The 24,730-nt window shown below is 53.0% G+C and overlaps 1 protein-coding gene across 2 annotated transcripts in view; it reads right to left on the bottom strand.

Moving 5' to 3' along the window:
• The window catches only part of CCDC40 (coiled-coil domain 40 molecular ruler complex subunit), a 42,484-nt gene that overhangs the window by 13,550 nt on the left and 4,204 nt on the right, over nt 1–24,730 (bottom strand). For both annotated transcript variants that reach the window (XM_078438048.2, XM_078438047.2), the window contains exons 4-12: nt 19,819–19,963; nt 18,350–18,525; nt 17,415–17,498; nt 17,098–17,317; nt 9,802–9,959; nt 9,484–9,606; nt 6,384–6,505; nt 1,880–2,123; nt 1,618–1,800 (exon numbers count right to left, since the gene is read on the bottom strand). In XM_078438048.2, the coding sequence (XP_078294174.2) occupies nt 1,618–1,800; nt 1,880–2,123; nt 6,384–6,505; nt 9,484–9,606; nt 9,802–9,959; nt 17,098–17,317; nt 17,415–17,498; nt 18,350–18,525; nt 19,819–19,963 (1,455 nt within the window). The remainder of the gene's footprint in view (nt 1–1,617; nt 1,801–1,879; nt 2,124–6,383; nt 6,506–9,483; nt 9,607–9,801; nt 9,960–17,097; nt 17,318–17,414; nt 17,499–18,349; nt 18,526–19,818; nt 19,964–24,730) is intronic.

The following is a 24,730-nucleotide window of genomic DNA, read 5'->3' as shown; positions in this document are numbered from 1 at the left end:
GCTCCTTAGCTTCTCCAGGACAGCCTGGGGCCCCTAGTTTTGCTCCCAGCAGGTAGCCTTGCCCCCACTTCCCAGAGGAAGGATGAACGGAATGCCCCCGGCGTCAGACAGGACCTCCTGTGGACACCCAGCCGAGCCCCGTCTCCCCACTTCTTTGGTGGAACCAGGCCAGGAGCAAGCTGCCCTCCTCCCGGGTGCCCGGGAGGGTGGCGTGCCTAGGCTGCCCTCCCAGAAGGACAGGTGAGCCCCACCAGCCGGTATCCACCTGACAGCAATGGCGATCAACCGATCAATGGCCGACATTTAGGGGCACGGCCTCTGGCTCCCCAGCCACCTTGCGCTCATTGTAATAAATGCTTAGATTCAATCCTCTGACACCTGCCAAGTTTCTCGTACGAGGAGAGAATGAAGGCAGAGGCCAGGATCGCGCGGGAGCGGGACTTAATGCTCTTAGCCTCAGGCCAGGAGGGGCCCACGGTCCCCTTCATCTCCCGCCCCTCAGATGGAAGTTTCTGGTAGGGGCTGGAGAGCAAGGCAGGCTGAGTGGGTCACCTCTCCTCCTGAGACTCGAGTGAGGGCCGTGGGGCGGGCCGTCTGCCGGGATGGGCCCTAGGCCTGCTGCAGGCCAAGGCAGCCTCCGGGGGGTCCCCGGGGGGCCCACGCCACGGGAAGGGTCAAAGGAGAAGCAATTTAAGTATAGAATTGCTTTTTGAAGGACACAGGGACCCGTGACCACAGCTCAGAGTAAAATAAGACCCCTGGAACAAGAGAGAGGCCTTGTCGGAGGGGGTCCCGGGGCCCCGACGGCCAAGCCTGGTGGGGAGAGGCTCTGGAGGCTCCCACCCACTGATGACACCCCCTACCCTTCGACCCGGGGTTTCCGCTGTAGCGCTCTGTCCTCAGAAGTGTGGGACAAAACCGTCGGGCAAGCCCGTTCGGTGCTGAGTTGTTTATAGTACTTAAAACCTACACATTCGTATGATGAGACGTCGTGCAGAAGGGAAAAAGGGAAGTTTCTGGAGAATATTTCACGGAAAATGGTATGTTGCACGTGGCCTGGAAGTTAAATAAAACTCTGTATACACACGGTGAGAAGATCAGCGGAGTCCTACGCTTCTTACCTGCGCACTTGTCTCTCTGCGTCACTTTTCAGTAAAACTGACGACAAGGGAATAGAATGGACTGAGAACTGACACGCGGAGTCCTCCATTGTTCAAGGTGTGTGCACGTGTGGGCACACACGAGCGTGTGTGCCTGTGCGGGCGTGCCGGCTCGTGTGCGCGTGGGGATGCTTCTACGCACGTGTGTTTGCATGTGTCGTTGTGCGTGCACGTACTCGGTGGCGGGTGCGAGCGTGGGTGTTTGGAAGGAGTTCCAGAAGGAAATATACCAAAACGCTAGAAGAGGTCGTCTCTGGACGGTGGGGTTATTTCCAGGCTTTTCTACCACCAAATGCTTGCTTTTAGAACTAGGACCAAGTGGAAAGTGAACGGACACGCCGAGGGCCCCTCGCTCGCCCTGCTTCCTCTGCGTGCGATCTGTTCCCTCTGAGAGCCGCCACCCCGCCCGCCAGCCCAGGCGCCTGTCCCGCACGGCCGCGGGCGAGCGGTGGCGTACCAGGTTGGTCTTCTCCTTCTGGAGCTTCAGGATGAGCTTGTGGAAGCACTTGGTCATCTTGTTGGAGGTGATGTGTTCCTGCAGCTTCTCCGCGACGGAGGCATCTGTCCTCCTCTTCTCCTCCAGCTCGTTCTGGATGGTCTGGTGGACGGTCTGCAGTTCGCCCGTGGCCGTCGCGTACTCCTGGAAAGAAAGCCGCAGGGGTGGCGCGGTTGGGGAGGCCGTGGGGACCGGCCCTGCGGGGTGGGGAATGCGGTCCTACCCCGTGGGCCTTGCCCAGCGCGGCCTCGGTGTCCTGCAGCACCAGCTGGTAGGTGTTGAACTCGTTCTGTAGGGTTTGCTGCTTGGCCAGGCACTGCGTGGTCAGCCTCTGCATCAGGCTGGCCTCCGTCTCCGTGCGGTTCAGGACGCCGGCCAGCTTCTCATTCTTCTCCTCCTCCTTCACGATGGATTTCTTGTAGGCCTCGATCTCACCGTCGATGGACGCGATCTGGTGTTGGCACTCGCTGCCGGGATCGAGAGAGCAAAGCTGGGGCATCAGAGGGGCCCAAGCGTGTGGTGGTGCCCGCTCACGGGGGGCTCCCCCGATGGGGAGGGACGAATGGGAAACCAACCGCAAATAGCAGCCAGTGTCGACTACTGCTCCCTGATGCATTCACAGAGCCCCTGCCCACTTTTGAGTTTAAGGCTAAGACTCTTCTGAGATAGTGAGTACAGGGGAAGGGAGGGAGGGGTTGGCGTTGTCCGGGGGCCTCGTCCACCTGCCCTCGCGAGGCCCGAGAGCCATCCTGGAAAGGGGGTGCGCGGCTCCAGAGTCACACACGTGAGCACTGGAGCTCAGGTCACCGGACTGGCTCGCCCCACGGCCACAGTGCGAGGCGTGGCTGGGAGGCCACCGGTGGGCCTCGCTCCGAACTCTTCTGTTCCCCCCCACACACTGGCCGTGGAAATACCCGCAATTAACGTCCATTCACAAACACAGGTGCCGGGAAACAGAAGCGGAATTTTCGTTTGCGTGCGAGACATTTTCCCCCCTTTGTTCTGAGACGTCCACTGACGGCATCTTGTCCCTTGAATAAGTTCTTATTCAAAAAATCAGAAAGTACTTTCTCCTTGAACCGGAGTAACGCCCTCCGTGTCTTTTCTTCACATCTGTCCCCAGGCCTCCAATTCTCTTCCCCAAGCAACCAGCTATTTCTTACATGTTTTTCCAGATCTATTCATACTTATATAGGATTATGTTTGTCTGTGTCTAAGAAACAAACAGTAGCCTGGTAGATCCCGTTCTGTCTTAATTTTCTTGTGTCTTAGAGATATTAAATACCAGTGCACATGGAAATCCCTCAGTCTTCTCAGTGACCAGATGGAATTCTAAATGATGACGGGGCCCTAATTTAAGAATCCTCACTGATACACAATTAGGCTCTTTCCAGTTTTCTGGCCTTTCCCCCCCCTAATTTCAACAGTGTAGCAATACACATCTGTACACATTTTAAAAAAATACCAGGGAGAGATGGCATGTTTATTCGGCAGAAAATCCGATATTGTTAAGGTGTCGGTTCTCCCCGAACAGATCCGTAGACTCAGTGCAATTCCAATTCCAATCCCAGGAAGTGTATTTTTTTCCCAGAAATCGACAAACTAATTTTAAACTTGATATGGCAATCCACAAGACCTCGAATTGCCAAAATAACTTGTAAAAGAAAAACGAGGATTCCCACTATCTGATTTTAAGACTTTCTATAATAAAGCTGTAGTCACCAAGACAATGTGGTGTCGGTGAAGGGACAGAGTGGATTGAATGAAACAGAACCAGGAGTCCACAAATAGAGACGACACCACACACACACACACACACACACACACACACACACACACACTTGATTTGTGACAGAGATGACACACTATTTCAAAGGGGAGAGAGCCGTCTTTTCAGCAGTGGTGCTGGGACCGCTGGAGACAGACGTGCAAACAGACCGAGCTTGGGTCTCATGCCACGACAGGCATTGACTTGGAATCAGTCATGTGCCACACAGAAGAGCTGAGCAGAAGACAGGAGGAGGGAATCCTCATGACCCTGGGTCAGGCAAAGATTTCTTCGAGGGGACGTAAAAAGCATGAGCTCTGAAAACAAATTAACTAATTGGGCTTCATCAAAATTTATGCTCTTCCAAAGCCATGGCCGGGAGAAGGAGCAGGTGAGCCACAGACAGGGAGAAAATACTTCCAAAGCACACACCCGAGAGAGGACTCGTCTCTAGATTATGCGAAGAACCCTCAGAAGTCAAGAACAAGATAATCCGCTCAACTGAAAAATAAGCAAAAGACATTTCACCAGAGAAGGCGTGTGGGTGGCAAGTAAGTCATCAGAGACACGCAAACGTAAACCTGGTAATGGCTACGATCAAAATGACGACACCGAGCGTTGGTGAGAATGGGGGGCGCAGGTAACCGGGACTCTCACCCACCTGCCGGAGGGAATGCACGATGGAAGAAACCAAACCGGAAAACACACGGGCAGTTTGTAACAAAGTCGAATTCGCACTGGCCAGCGATCCCGTGCCTGGGTATTCACGCGGCAGAGACGGAAATATGCGTCCACACCCAGACGTGCACCGACTGTCACGGTAGCTTTTCCCACGATGTCCCCAAACTGGAAACAATGGGGCAGTCCACCGGGGGGGGGGGGAGCCGGGGAACACAGTGGCGTGCTGTGTGGAGGAAGCCAGACGACAAAATGTGCACACTGTGGGGTTCCATTTATGGGACATCTTGGGAAGGACAGGGCCGCAGGGGACAGAAGGCAGGTCAGTGTCCGCTGGGGGCGGGAGGTACAGAGAGGATGCTGACTCGGGGGGGGGCGGGGGTATGGGGGCACTGGCCTCGGTCCATTTGCCGAAAAACTCGCAAAGCTGTGCGCTGAAGAGGGAGAACCCTTCCGCATAAGAAGCGTGTACATAAATTAGCCTCCGCAAACCCGGCTGAAAACGGAAAACCTACTCATTTTCTTTTTTAGGAAGTAGCAGCCTTACAAATGCCTATTACATCTGACAATAAAAGCAGACGTCCAATTTAAAAAGGCACAGTCACAAACTGCGTGACAGACGTCTGAACACGTGGTAAGTCACAGGCACGGGAGAAGAGATGCCCGGGCGTGCCCAAAATGCTAATAAATTGTCGTGGTCACCAGAGGGAAAAAGACGGCGCTCTTGGAAACCTTTTTCTGTGGTTTTTAAATTTCCTATGATGTGATCACTGATCCTTGATAACCGATCGCTTTGATAACTTCCTAGACGAACGGATACCGACAGAAAATACTGGGGTACAGACACTGGTGGAGCTTACTGCACGGCCCCGGCGTCGGGCACCATCCATCAAGGTTCCCAGGGAAGCTGCTTGGGGGTCTGGAGGCACCCTAGCTACATCCCAGCATCCCCAGGGCGAGGGGCTCTGTGCCAGGTCGCCCCTCCATGTCCCATCGGGAAGTTAGACAAGGCTGCTAGCAGGGCACCAGGGGATGGGGTGTGGCCCCGCCCCCCCCACCCCCGGGGACTGTAAATTCTTGGGTGTCCCCGCCCCCCTGAGCTTAAACACAGTACGGTCTGTGGTTTCTGCTTGTTTTGAGATGTTTCCTTTGAATACGTGACTTTCAGTGTTTACTAGAGTCCCAATCATGATTGTTCACCCGCGGCTGGGACCCACTTTTGATGTGACTTTGTCACCGACATGGCAAAGATTCGATGGCTGGTCGTGGTCTAGAGAGTGTCAGGGTGGTGGGGACCTGTCTGGTCTAGAGGTCACATGTGGGCCTCACCCGGGGCTGCCAGGTCCAGATCAATGGGGTGTTTGGCCAGCCTCGGGAGAGCTGGTCATCCGGCCTCCCTTAGTGTGAGGGAGGGGTGGGACCCAGGGTGCCGTTAGAGCGGTCCCAAGAGGCCTTGCCATGCCCCTTTGTCGGGGACACATTTTTCCTTCTCTTTTTTTTTAATAAAAATTTTTTAACGTTTATTTATTTTTGAGACAGAGAGAGACAGAGCATGAGTGGGGGAGGGGCAGAGAGAGAGGGAGACACAGAATCTGAAATAGGCTCCAGGCTCCGAGCTGTCAGCACAGAGCCCGACACAGGGCTTGAACTCACAGACCGCGAGATCATGACTCGAGCCGAAGTTGGACGCTTAACTGACTGAGCCACCCAGGCGCCCCATTTTTCCTTCTTTAAGCAGGCTCCACACTCCACACCCAGCGCAGAGCCCCCCACGGGGCCTGAACTCACGACCCCTGAGATCAAGACCTGAGCTGACATCAAGGCTCAGACACCTGACTGACTGAGCCACCAGGCGCCCCTCCGGGGACGCGTTTTTAGTGGATGCTCTCTGTCGTTGCTCTGTGGCCCCGGTTATCCTTGGCAGTGATGGGGTGCTGCTTGCCGGACCCCAGGCCCGAGGGAGGCCCACTGGGGCCACCGTGGCAGTGCCCACGTCAGGCTCACACAGCGCTGCCTTCCACCACACCCTCCTCTTCTGGCAAATCTGGGTGATGACAGAGCCCCCTCCAGGGTCTGTGGGCCCACGCCAGCCCAAGCTGAGCGTGGGGCCCGTCACACACGAAAAGCACCGTGAGATTGCTTTGCTCTGGATCCCACGTCTGACCCTGCCTCCTGACCCTGTCCAAGGCCAGCAGGCGAAGGGCGCACCCGCCTGTGGCCCCGAGCCCCGAGCCCCGGCCCCCTGCAGGGCGGCCAGCGGCCCTCCCAGGGGTGCGCGTACCTGAGCGCCTCCCGGATGGTCCTGTGCGCCTCGTCCCGGTGCTTCATGCCCACCAGGCAGGCGGCCCACTGCTGCACGATGTGCCTTTTCTCCACGTGGATGGCGTCTATCTCCGTGCAGGCCTGCGGGGGACAGTCAGGGTGACGCGGACGTTGGCCGAACCTCGTTATGCCGGAGGCCCCACGGGAGTGTGCAAGGGCCCCAAAGGCCGGAACCGCCTCCTTTCCCGTATGTGACTCGTGCTTTTCCTATCGCGCACCAGTGAAAGGACGAACGTGAACATAAATACGGCTCTAAAGACGCATTGAGCACCCACCCGAGCCCTGACCCAGGGCCGCGAGGTGCTCAGAGCCAGGGGATCGAGGAGGGAGAGAAGGCGGGTGGAGGGCAGTGACTGACGCCTGCCCCGTCGAGAATGCGGATGTGGGGGGGGGGGGGTCGCTGGTTCTCACGATGACTCCGGTCCACAGACGGAGCCTCGGGGCCCGACAGCCCTTCCCGTAAGAGCCCGCACCGTGGAGAACGACCTGGCGGCTGGGTGGGGGCGTCCATCAGGCCCTGATGGGTCTGTGTGCATGTGTGCACGTCTGTGTGTGTGTGTGTGCACGCAGGTGTGGGTGTGTGCGGTCACGTTCTCTACGTTTTGTAACCCAGAACTAAAAATCAGCATGCTGTGCACGGGCTTTCGTGTCAGCAGGTATTTGGTTGTCGGACAGGCTTCCGCTGCACGGACATATGGTGACTCTTGAACCCGATGCCCGCCCTCCCTGCCCCCGCCCCCGCCATTCATTTTGCTTGTGGAGTTTTTAAATCTACACAATTTCTACTTGCGTGCGTCTTCAGCACTTTCCTTGGAGCGAAGCCCCGGTGATATTTTGGGAGGGGGTAGGGGAGTTTTAGGGCTGGGGCGGGGGTAGGGGAGCATCTTTCCCCATGCGTGTTACAATGCTGTCCTTGAATAAAGATCTTTTAAAAAAAAAAAAAAGTTTGATGTTTATTTATTTTTGAGAGAGAGAGACAGAGCAGGGGAGGGGCAGAGAGAGGGAGACGCAGGATCGGAAGCAGGCTCCAGGCTCCGAGCCGTCAGCACAGAGCCCGACGCGGGGCTCGAACTCACGACCCACGAGATCACGACCTGAGCTGAAGTCAGACGCTCAACTGACTGAGCCACCCAGGCGCCCTGAATGGAGATCTTGATAAAGACCCACGTGTGTTTTCACTGCCAGCCTGGGAGGAACACTCCCCTCCTCGCTGGTTCATCCTGGTGAGCCTGGCAGAACTCCCTGTCGGGTCCTTTCCATCACTGGTCCCTCATCCGTTCATTCACGAATGTCTGTGATGCACCTGCTGTGGGCCACATGCTGTTCCAGGGGCAGGAAGGCAGGATACACAGAACTCGGGGCGGCCCTGGCTGGCTGCGACACACCCAGAAGAGAGGGGCCGGAGGCACCAAAATTCATAAGGAGAGGAAGTCACAGCATCGTGTATATATGTCCACAAACACCACATAGTGGAATCAGGCACAGGGCATTTCTTACTGATTTTCAAGATCTAGGGGCGCCTGGGTGGCTCAGGTGGTTGAGCGTCCGACTTCGGCTCAGGTCGTGATCTCACGGTTTGTGAGTTCGAGCCCCTCGTCGGTCTCTGTGCTGACAGCTCGGAGCTTGGAGCCTGCTTCGGATTCTGTGTCTCCCTCTCTCTCTGACCCACCCCCATTTATGCTCTGTTTCTGTCTCTCTTTCAAAAATAAATAAATGTTAAAAAAAAAAAAAAAAAAGAAAAACCCTCTCTTTCTGCCCCAGACTTATTCGTCAGTGAAAGCCTGTGTCTCCCGGGCGTGGCTCCCGCCTTTCCGTGAGGCTGGTGCCCGAGGTCCACAGACACTATGGTGGGTGTGCCCTGCCCTCCCCACCTGCTCCGTTAGTGTCCGTGCTTAGAAAGGCCGCCCCAACTCAGGATCTAAAAGACATTTTTCTTTTATTTTTTTCCAGTGCATTTCCCCCCATTTACATTCCTGATCCCATCTGGAATTTACTTCAGTGTCTGGTATGAGGAAAAGATTTAATTGTTCCCCAAATGATTAACCAAATGTCCCTACCCCGTTGCCCCTGATTCGCTTGTTCTCTACTGATTTATAATCTACTCAAGTTTTACACAAATGTTTGCTTACTTCTGGGCTCTCTCGTAGGCTACCATGGCCTGCTTGTCTCTCCTCATCCCCAGGAACACAGTATTTTACCCTCCAGGGCTCTATAACTGGTGATATGTGGTAGGACAACGCGAGGGTGACCGGCCCCAGAAGCCCTCAGTTCAGGGCAGACGGATTACTGGTCCCCCTTCCTGAATCTCCCTTCCCAAACGATTCCCGCCTAGTCCTGAGTTTATTCTTCAGATAAACCTAAGAACCTCTCTGCTAACTATACAACTGCTTTTTTTTCCCTTCCCCCCCTGAGATTCTGATCAGAACACATTCTAGATTCACAGGCTAGGGAGCACCGACCGCTTTCCCTTACGGGCCCAGGTATGTCTGTCCACTTGTTCAAGCCCTTTTTTTTCCCTCCAGTAAAGTGGTTTGTTTCCTTTCTGTTGTTCTTGCACACGTGAGTGCAGATGGTGATTCACGGATTAAAAAAAAAAAAAAAAAAAAAAGACACGGGTACCTGGGTGGCTCATTCGGTTGAACATCTGACTTCGGCTCAGGTCGTGATCTCACAGTCTGTGAGTTCGAGCCCCGCGTCGGGCTCTGTGCTGACGGCTCGGAGCCTGGAGCCCGTTTCGGATTCTGTGTCTCCCTCTCTCTCTGCCCCTCCCCCGCTCATGCTCTGTCTCTCATTCCCAAAAATGAATAAATGTCAAAACAAATTAAAAAAAAAAAAAAAGACACAGCAACGTTGGTTCCTAGTGTTGGCTTCTGAATGTGGTGCCCCACCGAGTCCCTCCCTCCCTCCCGCCACGGGTAAGCAGGATGCTGGGACGCTTAGGGAGACACAGGGCTGGGCAGGGAGCCTGCGGGCTAAGCGGGCACCGGCCCCGGGCGGGCACCGTGCGGTGGGCGCTAAGTGGGTGCTTCCACAGCTGAGCGCTGGGGTGACGTTCCTACCTCGCTCACTGCTTTCCTGAGAGCCCGGGTGTCCTCGGCCTGGGCGCAACTCTGAGCCTCCAACAGGGCGATTTGTTCTTCCAGCTGGTTGGCTTTGGTGGTGAGCTGGTCCACGTGAAGGTCCTGGGCAACGACAGGCACCTCAGAGAGAATTCTCCAGAAGCCCCCGACCCAAGTCAGTGACTCCCTGCACCACCACCCCCCCCTCACTTCCGGCCGGCCACAGCCTCCCAGGGCCACGGCATTCACGCAAGAGGCAGAGCTAAGGGCCTTTTGGAAAATCAAAGGTTTGGCCGCTGCATCGAGTGTGCAAAACACCTGCTGCTTCTTCTCCAACTCGGCCCGCGTCCGCTCCACTTCCGACTTCTTCACCACCCGCTTCATCACGCGGATGTCGTCACGCACGTCCTGGTCTATGTTCTGCAGGTAGAAGAGGTGCAGAGCCAGGCCCTCCAGCTCGGCCTGCAGAGCCGCCACTGCGGGAGGAAGAGGGGGAGGGCTGCTTGGGCACCGCGCACGTGCCGTCTGGGCCCGCAGCCCCGGAAGGGCCCGCGGTTGTGAACCGAGCCTGGGAACCTGCCTCTAAACCACGGAGACCTTCGGGGCGCCTGGGGGGCTCCGTCGGTCGAGCGTCCGACTTCGGCTCAGGTCACGATCTCGAGGTTCGTGAGTTCGAGCCCCGCGTCGGGCTCCGTGCTGACGGCTCGGAGCCTGTGTCTCCCTCTCTCTCTGCCCCTCCCCTGCTCACGCTCTGTCTCCTTCTATCTCTCAAAAATAAATAAACGTTAAAACAGGACAAAAAACAAAGACCCAGACTTACAGTCCAGTTGGAGAGACAAAACCACATGTGATCTGTAACCACGAATCACAACAAGCCGCCCGCTGCCCACCAAGTATTAGAGGCCCTCCCTGCGTCTAAGGATCTGCTGATAGCGTGTCAGGCTGTGAGGCCTCGTGTGAATTTTACAGAGTTTTGTTTTGTCTTGTTTTTTACTGCTTAGAGGTTGCCAGTCTTAGGTAGAGCCCTACACCCCGGGAGGAAGCCGGCCTAAGTGGGGCTCAGCTCTGAGGGAGCCCCCGGACTGCGGTGGCTATGTTGGGGCCGCAGGCCGGAGCACCAAGGCTGTCCTCCACGGCCAGGCCCGGCCAGGCCCGGCCAGGCCGCACTTGCCACTCCCAAACCCCGAGGAATGGACTACTTTTAACTAAACTCACAGGAGCCTGATTTCTAAAGCCAGAACACCAGCTCATTTAGGCAGCTAACCCTCGATCAGCCCTAGTCTGCCCACTTGGATAGAACGTTCCGTTCTAAGGGGTGGATCCACGCCCAGGACTGATTTATAGATCCCACGGTGGCTGGGTGAGTAGCGAGTTAGGGCAGGTGTCCTTCAAGGGTGTAGCTTAACCTTGAAAGACATTCTTTTGCATCCAAGAGGACTGTAAAAATTCCGGCGCTGGGGGATTCTCTGGCTCCTGTGTGGGTAGGGATGACGGGGGGCGGGAGTGGGAGTGGGGAGGAAGCAGGAACAGACGGAGGAGGTGTTGCAGAAGTGGGGTCACCAGGGCAGGCCGGGGCAGGGGGAGACTGCGCTTGGAGAGATGTCTTTACAGAGATCATTGACATACAAAGAGGTCATACGAGTGGCCCTAACCCCTGATGGCTGGTGTCCTTATGGGGAGCAGAGATCAGGACACAGGTGCATAGAGGAACGACCAGGGGAGGACACGGGGAGAAGGAGGTGGCCACAAGCCTGGAGAGAGTCCTCGGGAGGACCCAGCGCTGCCCACACCCAGATCGCCGACTTCCGGCCTCCGTGGCACTGGGTTACAGCCGCCCGAGCTGACCGATTCACCCTCGCCTGAAACATGAGAGAGCGTGTGCGGAACCTTCCTTAAGAGCACGAGTCCAACTGTGCTTTCCTTCTTAGCTGCCCGAGTAACTACAAGCCAGTATTTCCAATCCCCATTTAAATGTGCATTCTCGTGACATCGGTGGAGTTGAACCGAGTTTCACCGTCTTCATGGCCAGGTCTGTCCCTTCTCCAATTTGCCTGCTCATGTCCCCGGCCACACTGCTACTGGGATGTTGGTCGGCTTCTAAGAACTCTAGATGCATTAAAGGCCGGGTGGGCAGAACTTGAAAATGGCTCCCCTGGCCTTTGCCCTCGGGTGCGGCTCTTGCGATCGCATTGCGTTACCTGTCGAAAGGGAAATGACCGGGTGGGCCAGGCCTAAGCAGGCGAGCCCTTCAAAAGCAGCGAGTTGTGTCCAACTGGTGGCCAAAGAGGAAGTCGGGGTGGGGGTGGGGGAGGTTTGCAGGATGAACGGGACCCAACGAGAGGGGAATTCTCCAAAGCTGGCTCACAGAGGAAAGGGGCCACATGGCGAGGGATGTGGGCGGCCTCCAGGAGCCGAAAGCCATCCCTGCTCACAACCGGCGAGCAGCACCCCTCAGTCCTACGGCTGCAAGGAGCTGCATTCTGCCAACGACACGAATGAGCCTGGAGTCGGATTTTCCCGGGTCTTCCCGCCTGCACCGGGCCTCGGCCTCGTGATGGCCAAGCAGGGGGCCCGGCCAGCCGCGCCAGACCTCTGAGCTCCGGCAGCGTGCGCGCACGAATCCACGGGCTGGTTTTAAGCCCCGAAGTTGGTGAGAAGCTGTTTCTCAGCAGCGGGAAACTAACACCGAAGACGTGGATGTTGTCGCAGGTGCTCGAACGCGGTTCCTCCCCATTTTGTGCTTGTCTTTCAACTCTGTCAACCCCTCTTGGTAAGTTTTAAGTTTCCGTGTAAGCAAAAGTGCTGAGCTCCTCCCCTCTGGCCTCAGCGCCTCACGTCACGCTTGCGGAGGCCTGCCTCACCCCGAGACGGTGTTTAAAAACGATCCCACATATTCTTCTAATGCTTCTGTGATGTTCTTAAATATTTACCGCAGCTGACCTTGCTTTTTGTATGGGGTGAAATAGGCGCCTGGGTATTTATTTTCAGAGGACCGAGTAATCAAAACATACGCTAGGGGCTTAAAAACGCAATCTGTGCGTTTCTGTAATTTGCGGTAAATTAGCTAAATTCCCAGGCGTGTTCCCTGCCATTCTGCTCCGCACCATCGATCTGTGTGCCCGTGTTTCCTTCCGCGCCATTCCGTGTTTACGGCTGTAGATTGACAGCGAGTGTCGATACCTGATGGGACAATTTTCCTTCATTATCTTTCCTTGTCAAAACGTTCTTGGGTATTCTTGCGCGTTGAGTCTCCCAAGTAAACTTTAAAATCAGTTCGTGGAGAATGGAGAGCTTTTTATGTCTTGATATGGAATAACCTCCAGCATAAATTGATACGAGAAGAAAGCAAGAGACAGAGCGGTGGGCATAACGTGTGCATACTTTCTTAAAAGATGTTATTTATTTATTTATTTATTTTTGAGAGAGAGAGAGAGAGAGAGAGAGAAACAGAGATCATGACCTGAGCCGAAGTCAGACGCTCAACTGACTTGAGCCACCCAGGTGCCCTGCACATACTTACTAAAAAAAAAAAAAAAAAAAAAAAAAGATACCCTTGTAACTCACTTTGCTTTTAAACCCCAAAACAGCCTTAGAAAAACATACAAGGACCAGTGACGCCGGGTGCCCCCGTGGAGGGGGAGGGGGGAGGCTGCAGGACTTCGTGTCCCAGAGCCCTTGGATTTTGAGTTATTACTTCTTGAAAATAATCAAGGGTCACAGAAGTGACCCTTCTATATTGTGTGGCCTTCCTTCCAATGGCACGGGAGAGCTTTGTTTATGGAAATCTGTTTTATGTCCTTCAGTGAAATTTTACTGGTTTTCTCTGGATAGGCTCACTCACTCCTTGTTAGATTTATTCTAAGTATTTTATGGTTGTTACAACCATTGTGGATAAGATTTAAAAAAAAATTAGTTGTTGACAGGATATTACGGGTATAGGAGAAAATGCTAGATCGGGCATTCAGCTAGTTTATGGATTTCTTACTGTTTCTATCACTGTGTGTGTGTGTGTGTGTGTGTGTGTGTGTGTGTGTGTGTTTTAATCAACAATCCGGAATCTTCTGGATAAACAATCATATGATTGGTAGAGAATGAGAATTTCCCATCCCAAATCCATATCTCATTTGTTTTGCCTGCTGGAGCCTCTGAGGCGAGGCCCACGGGGCGCTGGCGGCTTCCAGCTCCTTCCCGACGGGAGCCGTAACTTCCCTGGTGTTGTCACTCAGTGTGGTTTTCTTGTTTGCTGTTGAAAATAGGTACAAAGGACTTTCCTTCTACCCTAGTTTAGGATGGCCGATGGGTTTGAACAAGCGCCCGTTCTGTACCCACCCAGAAGATTTTTCTTTCCCCTCTCCTTTATCTCACTAGTATAATGCATTAGGTTAGTAGATTTCTTCATTTCAAATGAAACGAATTCCTTCCGAGTTCCAGGAGGAAGCCCTTCCTGACTACGAGATATTTTTCTTTTAATTTGTGGCCGGATGCAATTTGCCACCATCGAACTTAGGTTTTCATACCTCGAAGGTGAGACTGCTTGGTCCTTTTCTGTGTTTGTGGCTATCACGTTGGCAGTGGGGGTTATTCTGAGCTTTGTAAAGCGAGCCTGGGAAGATTCCCACATTTCCCACCCTCTGGAGGGCTGGACAACATGGGAGGGTGTCCGTTCCTTTCGGGTTAGTAGGACTTTTCCATAACGTCTTTGACGACAAACTGGTGCTTTTAGGGAAAATAGATGTTGGATAACGTTTTCAGTTTCTTCGATGATGAGCTCAGTACGGTGCGTGGGCTTCTTGAAATAAAAAACAATGATGCCTCTGAATTGTCCTCATTCTCAATGTCGCTAATTGTGTCACACCCTTTCTGTTTGTTGAGCGTGTCAGAAGCTTATTCAATCAGTTGGTCATTTCAAAAACCAAGTATTTTGGGGGCACCTGGGTGGCTCAGTCGGTTGAGCATCTGACTTCAGCTCAGGTCATGATCTCGCAGTTTGTGAGTTCGAGCCCTGCGTCGGGCTCTGTGCTGGCGGCTCGGAGCCTGGAGCCTGCTTCCGATTCTGTGTCTCCCTCTCTCTGCTCTTCCCCTGCTCGTGCTCTGTCTCTCTCTGTCTCTCAAAAATGAATGTTAAAAAAAAAACAAACCCAACTAAGTATTTTTATCTATCAGACCAGCTCATTTTTTTTAAACCAGCTTCTGCCATTTTATTTTGTTAACTTCCCCTTCCTACTTCTTTTGGTTAATTTGCCCTTTTTAAGCCTTTGGAAGTAGAATGTTTTAAATTCGGTGTTGTTGGGGTGCCTGGGTGGCTCAGTCGGTTAAGCGGCCGACTTCAGCTCAGGTCACCATCTCACGGTCCGTGGGTTCGAGCCCCGCGTCGGGCTCTGGGCTGATGGCTCAGAGCCTGGAGCCTGCTTCCGATTCTGTGTCCCCCTCTCTCTCTGCCCCTCCCCCGTTCATGCTCTGTCTCTCTCTGTCTCAAAAATAAATAAAACGTTAAAAAATAAATAAATAAAATTAAATTCGGTGTTGTTAACGAAAAGCTAAATGAAACGATGCAAGGTCACGGGTTTTATCCAAGGGCTTCCCCCTACAGCCACAAGTGTGATTCGTGGGTTCTTTGCCATCCGTGACCCAAGTAGTCTGTGGTCTCTTGACGTGAGAGTGTGGACAGGACTCTTCTGGTCCCCTTCCCTTCCCTTCTGAGCATTGCTACCTTGTCGTTTACATTTGACATCTGTGATTCTCAGCCCTGACTGCACGTCAGAATCACCCGGAAGCCTTTAAAAAAAAGACAAAAAAAAAAAAAAGACAAGAAACAAAAGGTCCTGGCCCTTCGTGGAACTAACTACCGAGTCGGAGCTGTGGGCTGGGCTGGGTCCCGGTGGCTCTGAGTCCCCTGGGCTCCTGCAAGGGGCAGAGGGTCCTCCCCGCCTGCCGGAGCCTGCTTTTGTCCTGCCCGTAAGCCGATAGCATTTTTTCCTTTGCCTTTGGAATTTAAAAATGTCACCAGCTGTGTCCAGGCACGTTTATTTTTTCCTCCAGCTGTCCGGCCCTCTGTGAGTCTTCATATTTGAAGACATAGCTTTCCGGAACTCACGCAGATATTCTCCCCTGACGTTGTCGGTTAATGCCCCTGATCTCCTGGAATTTCTGTCTGATGGACGTTGACCGTCCCAGATCTAACAGCCGTGGCTTTTATTTCCTTCTCAAAACGTCCATCACTTTGCTTGGGGTTTTTGCTCTGAATTCGGGGAAGAATTCCTCAAACTGGCCTCTTAGTTTACAAGTTTGGTTTTTAGCGGTATTGACTTGTCTGTTTAGAGACTTTTATTTTGTTTTGGTTTTGGATGATGGTTATATTTTTTATTTCCAAGTAGCCTTTTCCCTCATCCTTTTTGCTCTTGCTTTACTGATGTGACAACCTCTAAGATCTCGGGCGGAGTACCCACTGGAACGTGCTCAGTCCTTTTCCATTTTTGTTGTTGACCCTGTGCCTGGGACGGGTCTGCCCCATCGGCAGGGCCGGGACCACCACCCGAATCCGGAAGGAGAAACCGTAACGTTTCTGGAATCCATACCTGGTTGGACAGCTTCCCTTCCTGTGTCCGGTGACCTCCAGGAAGGACACGAAGTCCAAGAGATTACTGTATCTCTCCGGAAGCCTGTCCACACCCTGAGCCTCCCCTGAGGGGTCCTGGCGTGGAGGGGTGGGGGGCCCTACATTCTACCCCACCTGGAGGGTGCGACTCTTTATTGTTACAGCATGAATTTCGCCTTCTTCTCTTTTCGGTATTTTCTGTTAATTTGGTGGTGATCAGGGAGGGTGCTTGATAAATGAGCATTTACCCCGACTCTGTCAATCCAGAAACTTCTGCGTTTCTCAGGGTCTAAACATTCCCCATTGCAATGATCATAGAGTTGATGAAGAAACTTGGAAACATGAAAAAGCCCCTGGCTGAACTAATCACAGCAGAGCGAGCGAGCGAGCGGCCGTTCAGGGAGGCCGACGACCTGGCTCTGAGCAGGGTGGGGGCGGGGTGGGGGCTGTTTTACTAGGAAAAGCCCTATTGCCTCATCTGGTCCAAAGCCTCCCTGGGTTCTGCCCTGTCCCCTGGGCCATGGGCCCCGGCTTGTTCAAGCCCCTGGGCTCCAGACTGGGCCTCACCCATTCCTTCCCACTTATTTAAAGCCTGCCAAGCCCCGAGGACCCACGTGCCTCTTCAGCTTTGACCCTGTCCCCTTTCGCTGTTTGCTGCTTCACCTCATGAGGGGCCTTTGAAGACGCAGATGACTTCCCTCCCTAAAAAGCCTGGGAAGCCCCCTAGGATAGGACCACATCTTGCTTTTTCTCCCTGCGATCCCAGGGAGCCTTTGGGGGATGAGATGGTGTGTGGCACCTGCCCATGGGGACGTGACAGCCCGTGGCGACGCCCCACTGGGTCATGACGGCACTCGGGGGACACCCTCGGGGTCGTGCAGGCACACAGGGACGTGACAGCACGCGGGGACACCCTCGGGGTCGCGCAGGCGCACAGGGACGTGACAGCACGTGTGGACACCCTCGGGGTCGCGCAGGCGCACGGGGACGTGACAGCACGCGGGGACGCCCCGCCTTACGCTTCTTGCGCTCGCCGTTGGCGTTCTGGCAGGTCTGGGCGTAGAGCTGGCGCGCGGCCCGCAGCTCCTCCTCCTTCTGTCGCCTGGCGCAGGCGGCCATCGAGTGCCGGTCGTGGCTCTTCTCCAGCTGCATCTGCAGGCGGGCCAGGTGCTGCTGGACCCCGTACAGATGCACCCCCAGCTCCTGCCGCTGGACCCGGCTTTGCTTGGTGGCCGCGCCCTGCCGCAGAGAGAGGGGCTGCGTCAACGGACGGAGGCGCACAGGCGGGCGGCGGGGGGGGGGGGGGGGGGGGGGGGGGGGCTGGACAGATACGCACCAGCTCTTGAAGTTCCAGTTTCAGCTTCTCTATCTGTCGGTTGAGATAGTTCTTCAGGGCAGCCTGGAACCTTACCATCAGGGGCTAAAACGACAGAGAAGCCGGCCGGGGTCACTCTCCTGGCCTATGCAGGGCACAGCCTAGGTCGCCAGAGGTCTCCCTGGGGGCACAGAAAGGACTTCCACGCCGGGTGCTCCCCGCTTCTGCCCGGAGACCTACTCTGCCAGCCACAGATTAAAGGCACTCATGGCCCTGTCCCAGGCACTGAAGGCTTGAGCGCATTATTTTGGGGGAAGGCCTGGGTGAGCTGGGGTGGTGGTCCTGGAACCCCCCTCCCCCACTTCCCTGGAGATGAGACGGGTGATGGACCTGGGTCGCCAGCGCTGAATGAGCACGGAGCCCCTTTTCCCAGAGCAACTGCCGATCCTCTCCTGGTGTGTGTGTGGGGGGGGGGGGGGGGTGGGGTGGGGTGGTGGGCACCGCGACTGTCCAAATGGGCTCGGCCGGTCAAGATCTGCCTTCCCCGCTCACCAGAGGGGGCAGCCAGGGAGCTCATAACCTGGTAGGTTCGCTCCAAGCGGTGGCTCTGAGTGGGGGTGACCGTGCCCCCACCCGACGTCCAGCAGTATCTGGAGACATTTCTGGCTGTCACGGCTAAGGGGCAGGGGCGCTGTTGGCATCCAGCGCCTGGAGCCAGGGATGCTGTGTCCGACAGTCCCCCCCCCCCCCCCCAGCCCCCAGAGAGTGACCCGGTCCCAATGTCACCAGTGCCAAGGTTGAGACTTGGCAAGACAGGAGAAGACGCCTCACAGAGCAGCGGCCCAAACCGTGCAGACAAACTGCCGAGAGGGTGAGGGGCGCGCGGGGCTGGGGTGGGGCGTGGGGAGCTCTCCGTGTGTGCAGGGCACCAGCAAGGCCTGGGAGCATGTCCTTACGTGGTCTGGGTCCAGAACCACCAGAGGGGTTCTGTCTTCCTCCGCCTCGTCGCTGCCCTCGGACTCTGTTCCGTCTACAGTCTCCTCCTTGGGAGGGCTTAGCTGCTGGATCTGGTCCAGGAAGGCGGGCACGGCCTCTCCCTCGGGCTCGGCATCAGGCTCCTCAGGGGGGACAGCTGGGGGGACAGCAAGCCCTGTTGAGGGGCTAGTACGGTGCTTAACGAGGCCACTTGCAGACGCCATCAGGCGAGGCTGATTTCCAACCGCGTGCAGCACGGTGGAAAAGAGAGACAAACGTCCAGGGGGTTGGGGCTCAGAAGCGCTGCTTCCAGGGTCTTCTGTTCGTGAATCTTCTGTGTCAATTTACATGATCCATAAAAAGGATCACACTTTATTTATTTATTTTTAGTTTTGATTGCGCGCGCATGAAAGGATCACATTTTAAAGGTAATGTAGGGGCACCTGGGTGGCTCAGCCCGTTAAGCATCTGACTCTTGATTTCGGCTCAGGTCACGATCTCACGATCTGTGAGCTCGAGCCCTGCATTGGGCTCTGTGCTGACAACACAGAGCCTGCTTGGGATTCTGTCTCCCTCTCTGTCTGCCCCTGCCCTGCTTGCTCTTTATCTCTCACTCAAAAAAATTGTAAAGAAGGTAAAAATTTTAAAAAGGTAATGTATATTACCTTTAATATATTCCAAGAAGGAAAGATGTTTTGTAGATACTTTTCTAGACACAGATAGGGAATATTGGGTGACAGTTGGCTCCTTACTGAGGGACTACATTGTTTTGTTTTGGTTTTGATGGGAAACGGCTGACAAGATTGACAACAAATGAAATATCTGTGAGGCTCGACTTCCAGCTTCCCTATCCACCTGAGCTAGAGAGATCCTGTTCTGTTTTTAACTCGTTCAGACGTGAGCTATCTTTGGGTCACTTGTGGGGTGATACAGGGCTTTGTTAGCTGGACCATCCACGCACATGTACCGTAAGGAATAAGAAATACCCCGATTTGCTTTTCCCACGTCCGCCACACTGGGATAGGGGACAGGGCGTGCCGAGCAAGCCTCTGAAACTCAGAAAACACATACACTGGAGGATCTTGTGGCCGAGCCCCTGGTGAGACCAGGAGGCAGCAGGAAATGGCAGTCAGGGGCTGTGGTTTGGGACGTCATCGGATCTCAGTCACGGTTTGCTTCTGCCACTTACTCGATAGGCCACTAAATGACTCTTAGGATCTTTGTAAAATGGGAGACTGGTTCCTACGTCATCAGGTTACTGTAAGGATTAAACGCGATGTGACAGAGTGAATAATACCTATTAATAACATTTTTGCCTTTAGGCTCATAGCTGAACAAGAAATGAGGTAACAGGTGGCGAATGAGTGGCACCGCTCACACCGAAGGGGATGTGAAGGGGCTTATCCCGTGGGCGGGACGGGACGGGACGGCCCGGCGGGTGCCGTGGTACCTGGCTCCTGCGTGAAGGGTTCTTTCGTGCTCAAGAGCAGCTCGTCAAGGTCCAAGGACGTGATGCTACTTCCCTGGCTCAGTCGGAGATGGTGTCGTGTCCCCAGAGGGAAGACTTTTGGCTGGAGCTCTTCGTGCGAGGATTTCTAGAGCAAGAACAACCAAACCCAAATCAACGAGGGCTTAATCAGGACTGAAGTTACTTGATTCTGACCTATTACAGTGTTCAAAGTTCAACGTAATTGCTAAAACAAAAGAAAACCATTTGGATATATAAAGGTTATTTGGCTTTTGCAAAATGGAAAACATCTACGCCCCCGACCCCAGGAATTCAGGAATGGTCTCTGCCGGTCTAGAACTGTAGCAAAGTGTAAATGCTGAGGTATGGACGTGTGTTTTACACGTGGGGTTCTTTACTTCCAGATGCTGATCTCCCCGAGGATGGTAAGCAACATTTCTGAGCCTCCTCTGTACAAAAGGCTGCTGGAAAGCCTCAGCCCCAGGCAAGAGGGGTGCTTGTACTTCTTTTTTCCAAACCATTCCACTTTAGGGACATCTTGATAAGAAAAAGTCTTCTCTCTATCAAACTCAACACCCAAAAAACAACCCAGTGAAGAAATGGGCAAAAGACATGAACAGACACTTCTCCAAAGAAGACATCCAGATGGCCAACCGACACATGAAAAAATGCTCAACATCACTCATAATCAGGGAAATACAAATCAAAACCACAATGAGATACCACCTCACACCTGTCAGAATAGCGAACGCTAACAACTCAGGCAACAACAGATGTTGGCGAGGATGCGGAGAGAGAGGATCTCTTTTGCACTGCTGATGGGAATGCAAACTGGTGCAGCCACTCTGGGAAACAGTATGGAGGTTCCTCAAAAAACTAAAAATAGAACTACCCTACGACCCAGCAATTGCACTACTAGGCATTTATCCACGGGATACAGGTGTGCTATTTCGAAGGGGCACATGCACCCCAATGTTTATAGCAGCACTATCGACAATAACCAAAGTATGGAAAGAGCCCAAATGTCCATCGATGGATGGATAAAGAAGATGTGGTATATATACAATGGAATATTACTCGGCAATCAAAAATAATGGAATCTGGCCATTTGCAACTACGTGGATGGAACTAGAGGGTATTATACTAAGCAAAATTAGTCAGAGAAAGACAAATATCATATGACTTCACTCATATGCAGACTTTAAGATACAAAACAGATGAACATAAGAGAAGGGAAGCAAAAATAATATAAAAAGAGGAAGAGGGACAAAACATAAGAGACTCTTAAATATGGAGAACAAACTGAGGGTTACTGGAAGGGTGGTGGGAGGGGGGAGGGGCTAAATGGGGGAGGGGCACTAAGGAATCTACTCCTGAAACCATGGTTGCACTATATGCTAACTAACTTGGATGTAAATTAAAAAATAAATTAATTTTTAAAAGAAGAAAAGAAAACATCTTCTCTCGATAAAAATGCCTGCCTTCGTTTTAGCTTTAAAAGATAACTCTTGCAATTATATTACTGTTGATGATAATTATTGCTGGTGCTGAACTGGTGGGTATTGGTAACAACAATGACCCCGCACAACACCCCGTGAGGAGGTGATAGGAGTCACTTCTGTTATCTGGTGGTGGGAGGAAGGGCGGGGGTGTGGGGAGGAAGCAGCCTCACAGCAGCTAAGGACCTTGCCTCAAGTTCCCACAGTCGGCCAAGGGCAGGTACAGACTTGGGACGCCTCAACTCCCAGCTCGTGCCCTTTCTAATACTTCCTCAGATGATGCCGATTCTAGAAACCACCCCTGAGGCGTCCAGAACCGTAATGACAGTAATGGGGGCCCAGAGTCAAAAGCCCACCTCTGCGGTGTCCAGAAAAGGCTTCTCCCCCTGAGAATTCAACGAGGCATCCAGAGGCCGATGCACTTGGCAGCTCCCTCCCCGCAATTCCTCTTCTTTCTAAAGACTGAGCACCAGTTGAGAGGAAGGAAAATCGGGCTCCCTCTCAGGTTTGTCTCTGCCCTTCTGGCTGATCACACTTGGAAACTGTTTCCCTGTGCGTTTTCTAGAAACTAGACCCACGGACGCACGCTGAGTTTACAGCTCACATCACCAAGTGGCCCACACTTCCCATCTTCTGGACATCTTACGAGGTGGAGACACTTGCTCTTCTGAGTTTAATTAGTGGGCATCAAACCATGTTATTCTCCAAAGCTATTAACTCTCTAGGGTTCATCAGGTGGGGCAGGATCTTTGCTTTGAGGTTCAGAACGGTGGCTTTGCATCGAGAGCAACCATCACAGCTGTGCGACTCTGGGCAGGGAAGTCTGTCCGCCCATTCCCTCATCTGTACAATAATCATAGTTCCTTCCCCACAGGGTTGTTGTCAGATTCACTGAGACAGCAACGTCAAGGGTGTAGGCGCGTCCAGCCCAGAGTCGAAGATAGAGGAATGTAACCCTGCTCCTTGCTTTCCTTCCAGAACAACTCAAACCTGAAGCCAGCAGGTGGGGCTGGCCTAATGTGGGGTGAGGAGGGCTGGTTCCAGAGACCGTCCCTGTGGGGGGGTCATCACCGCACAGGTGACAGGCCTGGGCCTGGAGACAGGAGTCCCCACAGACGATAGCCTGGCACAGAGTCAGAGCCCAAACATCCTGGGGCCCACCTGGGCGGGGTTGGCCCCACAGTGACGAGGGTGACTGGGGCGTCCCAGTGTGGGGTGTCACAGTTCAGGTGGGGTGAGAAGGGTCCACTGGAGGGTGGAGAAAGGCAGTGAGGGTTACACCCGGGGGGCTGATCAAATTAATAACTACATCAAGGAGAATGGGGGCTCGGCTTCCCATTGTTGGAAAAAGGACATGGGAATATGGAAAGGGAGGACATCAAGAGGAACCCACTCGGGGGTGAGTGGTGTTAGAGAAGGGTTGGTGTGAGCTGTGTGTGTGTGTGTGTGTGTGTGGTGTGTGCATGTGTGGTGTGTATGATACTGAGAGATCCCAGGGATAGTGACATCCCAGTCAATGAGATTACCTGGCACCTGAATCTTGACTTCTAAATTCTGTTTTCCATGAAAAGAAACCAGGCTCCTGGAGAAATGTCTGACTCTAGGGCCAGGCAGTTCTGTGCCAGAGAATGAGAAAGTTCTCCAAGGATGACGGCAGTTAAAAAAAAGCATGATGTGGGTACGTCAGAAGGACACAAAGACCAACTTAAATGGGCTCTCATAGGCCAAATTGGGGACAATTTCTATTCAGTGTTGTACTGGAAGTTCTGGCCAGTGTAAGAAGGCAAGAAAAAGATATGAAGGGCATCTAGATTTGAAAGGAAGAGATTAAACTGCTTTTATTCACAAACAACATGATCATCCTTATGAAGCATTGTATGGATTCTACAAAAACAAATAAGCGATAGAACTAACAAGGGTGTTGGGGGCGCCTGGGTGGCTCAGTCGGTTAAGTGACAAACTCTCACTTTTGGCTCAGGTCATGATCTCACGGTTTGTGGGTCGGAGCCCCGCATCGGTCTGTCTCTGTGCTGGCAGAGCAGAGCCTGCTTGGGATTCTCTCTCTCCCCCTCTCTCTCTCTGCCCCTCAGTAGCAGGGTGTTTAGCAATGTTGCTGGATATAAGATCAATATACAAAAATCAGTTGTGTTTCTATATACAATATAGCAACAAACAATTGGAAGACATTTAAAATGCCATCAAAAAATCCAAAATAGTGAGGGATAAATCTGATAAAAGATGGGCCTGTACACACTGCTGAGAGAAATATGAACTCCTAGAAATATGGTGGTAATGTGATTTTTTTTCTTCATTTGAAATACTCACTTTCCTATCTTAAACAAAAAGAGCACCTTCCCACACAATTTTTCTTTTCTTTTCTTTTTATTTAATTAATTTATTTTGAGAGACAGAGAGAGTGAGCAGGGGAGGGACAGAGAGAAAGGGAGAGAGAGAACCCCAAGCAGGCTCCACACTGTCAGTTTGAAGCCCAACGTGGGGCTTGAACTCACTAGCCGTGAGATCATGACCCGAGCCGAAACTAAGAGTTGGACACTTAACCAACTGAGCCACCCAGGCGCCCCCACACCCAATTTTTCTTACATGCAAAGGGGTAAACGGTAACTTCGCAGTGGAGAAGAATGGCACTTTTTCATCAAGGGATCCACACCAACATCATTGGTAATGGGACAAACTATGACTGTGTGCCACCTGTTAGGACACAAGGAGGACATAGAATCTATCTGTGAACCCTTTCCATTGGATCATAACCCAGATTGCATCAAGAGGAAAACCAGGAATATCCAAACTGAGGGACATTTTAAAAGTGGCTGGCTGGTGATCTTTAAAAGTGTCAAGGCCATTAAAGTCAAGGAAAGATTAAGTCCTGACAGAAGGGACAGCTAAAAGCCACATGTGATTTGAAACGTACTTCTGTTATAAAAGACATCATTTGGACACCTGGTGAGTGAGGCCTGAGGATTATTTGGTAATGTGATGAAATTTCCTGATTTTGATAGTTACATTTTGGTTGTTCGCGGGAGGCACGCACAGCACTTGGAGGCAATGGGGCATCAGATCGTCAACTTACTCTCCGAGGTTAAAAAAATAAAAAGTTCTTCTAATAATACTTTAATTTTCCTTTTTTCTGTCTTTCTTTTGTTTTTTAAGCAGCTCAACGCCTAGTGTGGAGCCCGACATGGGGCTTGAACTCCTGACTCTGAGGTCAAGACTTGAGCTAAGATCAAGAGTTGGATGCCTAACTGACTGAGCCACCCAGATGCCCCCATGATTCAATTTTTCTATAATCCCATGCTTGTTCAAAAATTTAAAAAAGAGGGGCGCCTGGGTGGTTCAGTCGGTTAAGGGGCCGACTTTGGCTCAGGTCATGATCTCAC

Source organism: Panthera onca, chromosome E1 (assembly GCF_046562875.1).
Source record: "Panthera onca isolate mPanOnc1 chromosome E1, mPanOnc1 haplotype 2, whole genome shotgun sequence".
NCBI lineage: Eukaryota > Metazoa > Chordata > Mammalia > Carnivora > Felidae > Panthera > Panthera onca.
Note: the sequence above shows the minus strand (reverse complement) of the source record. Positions and strands in the feature narration are given on the sequence as shown.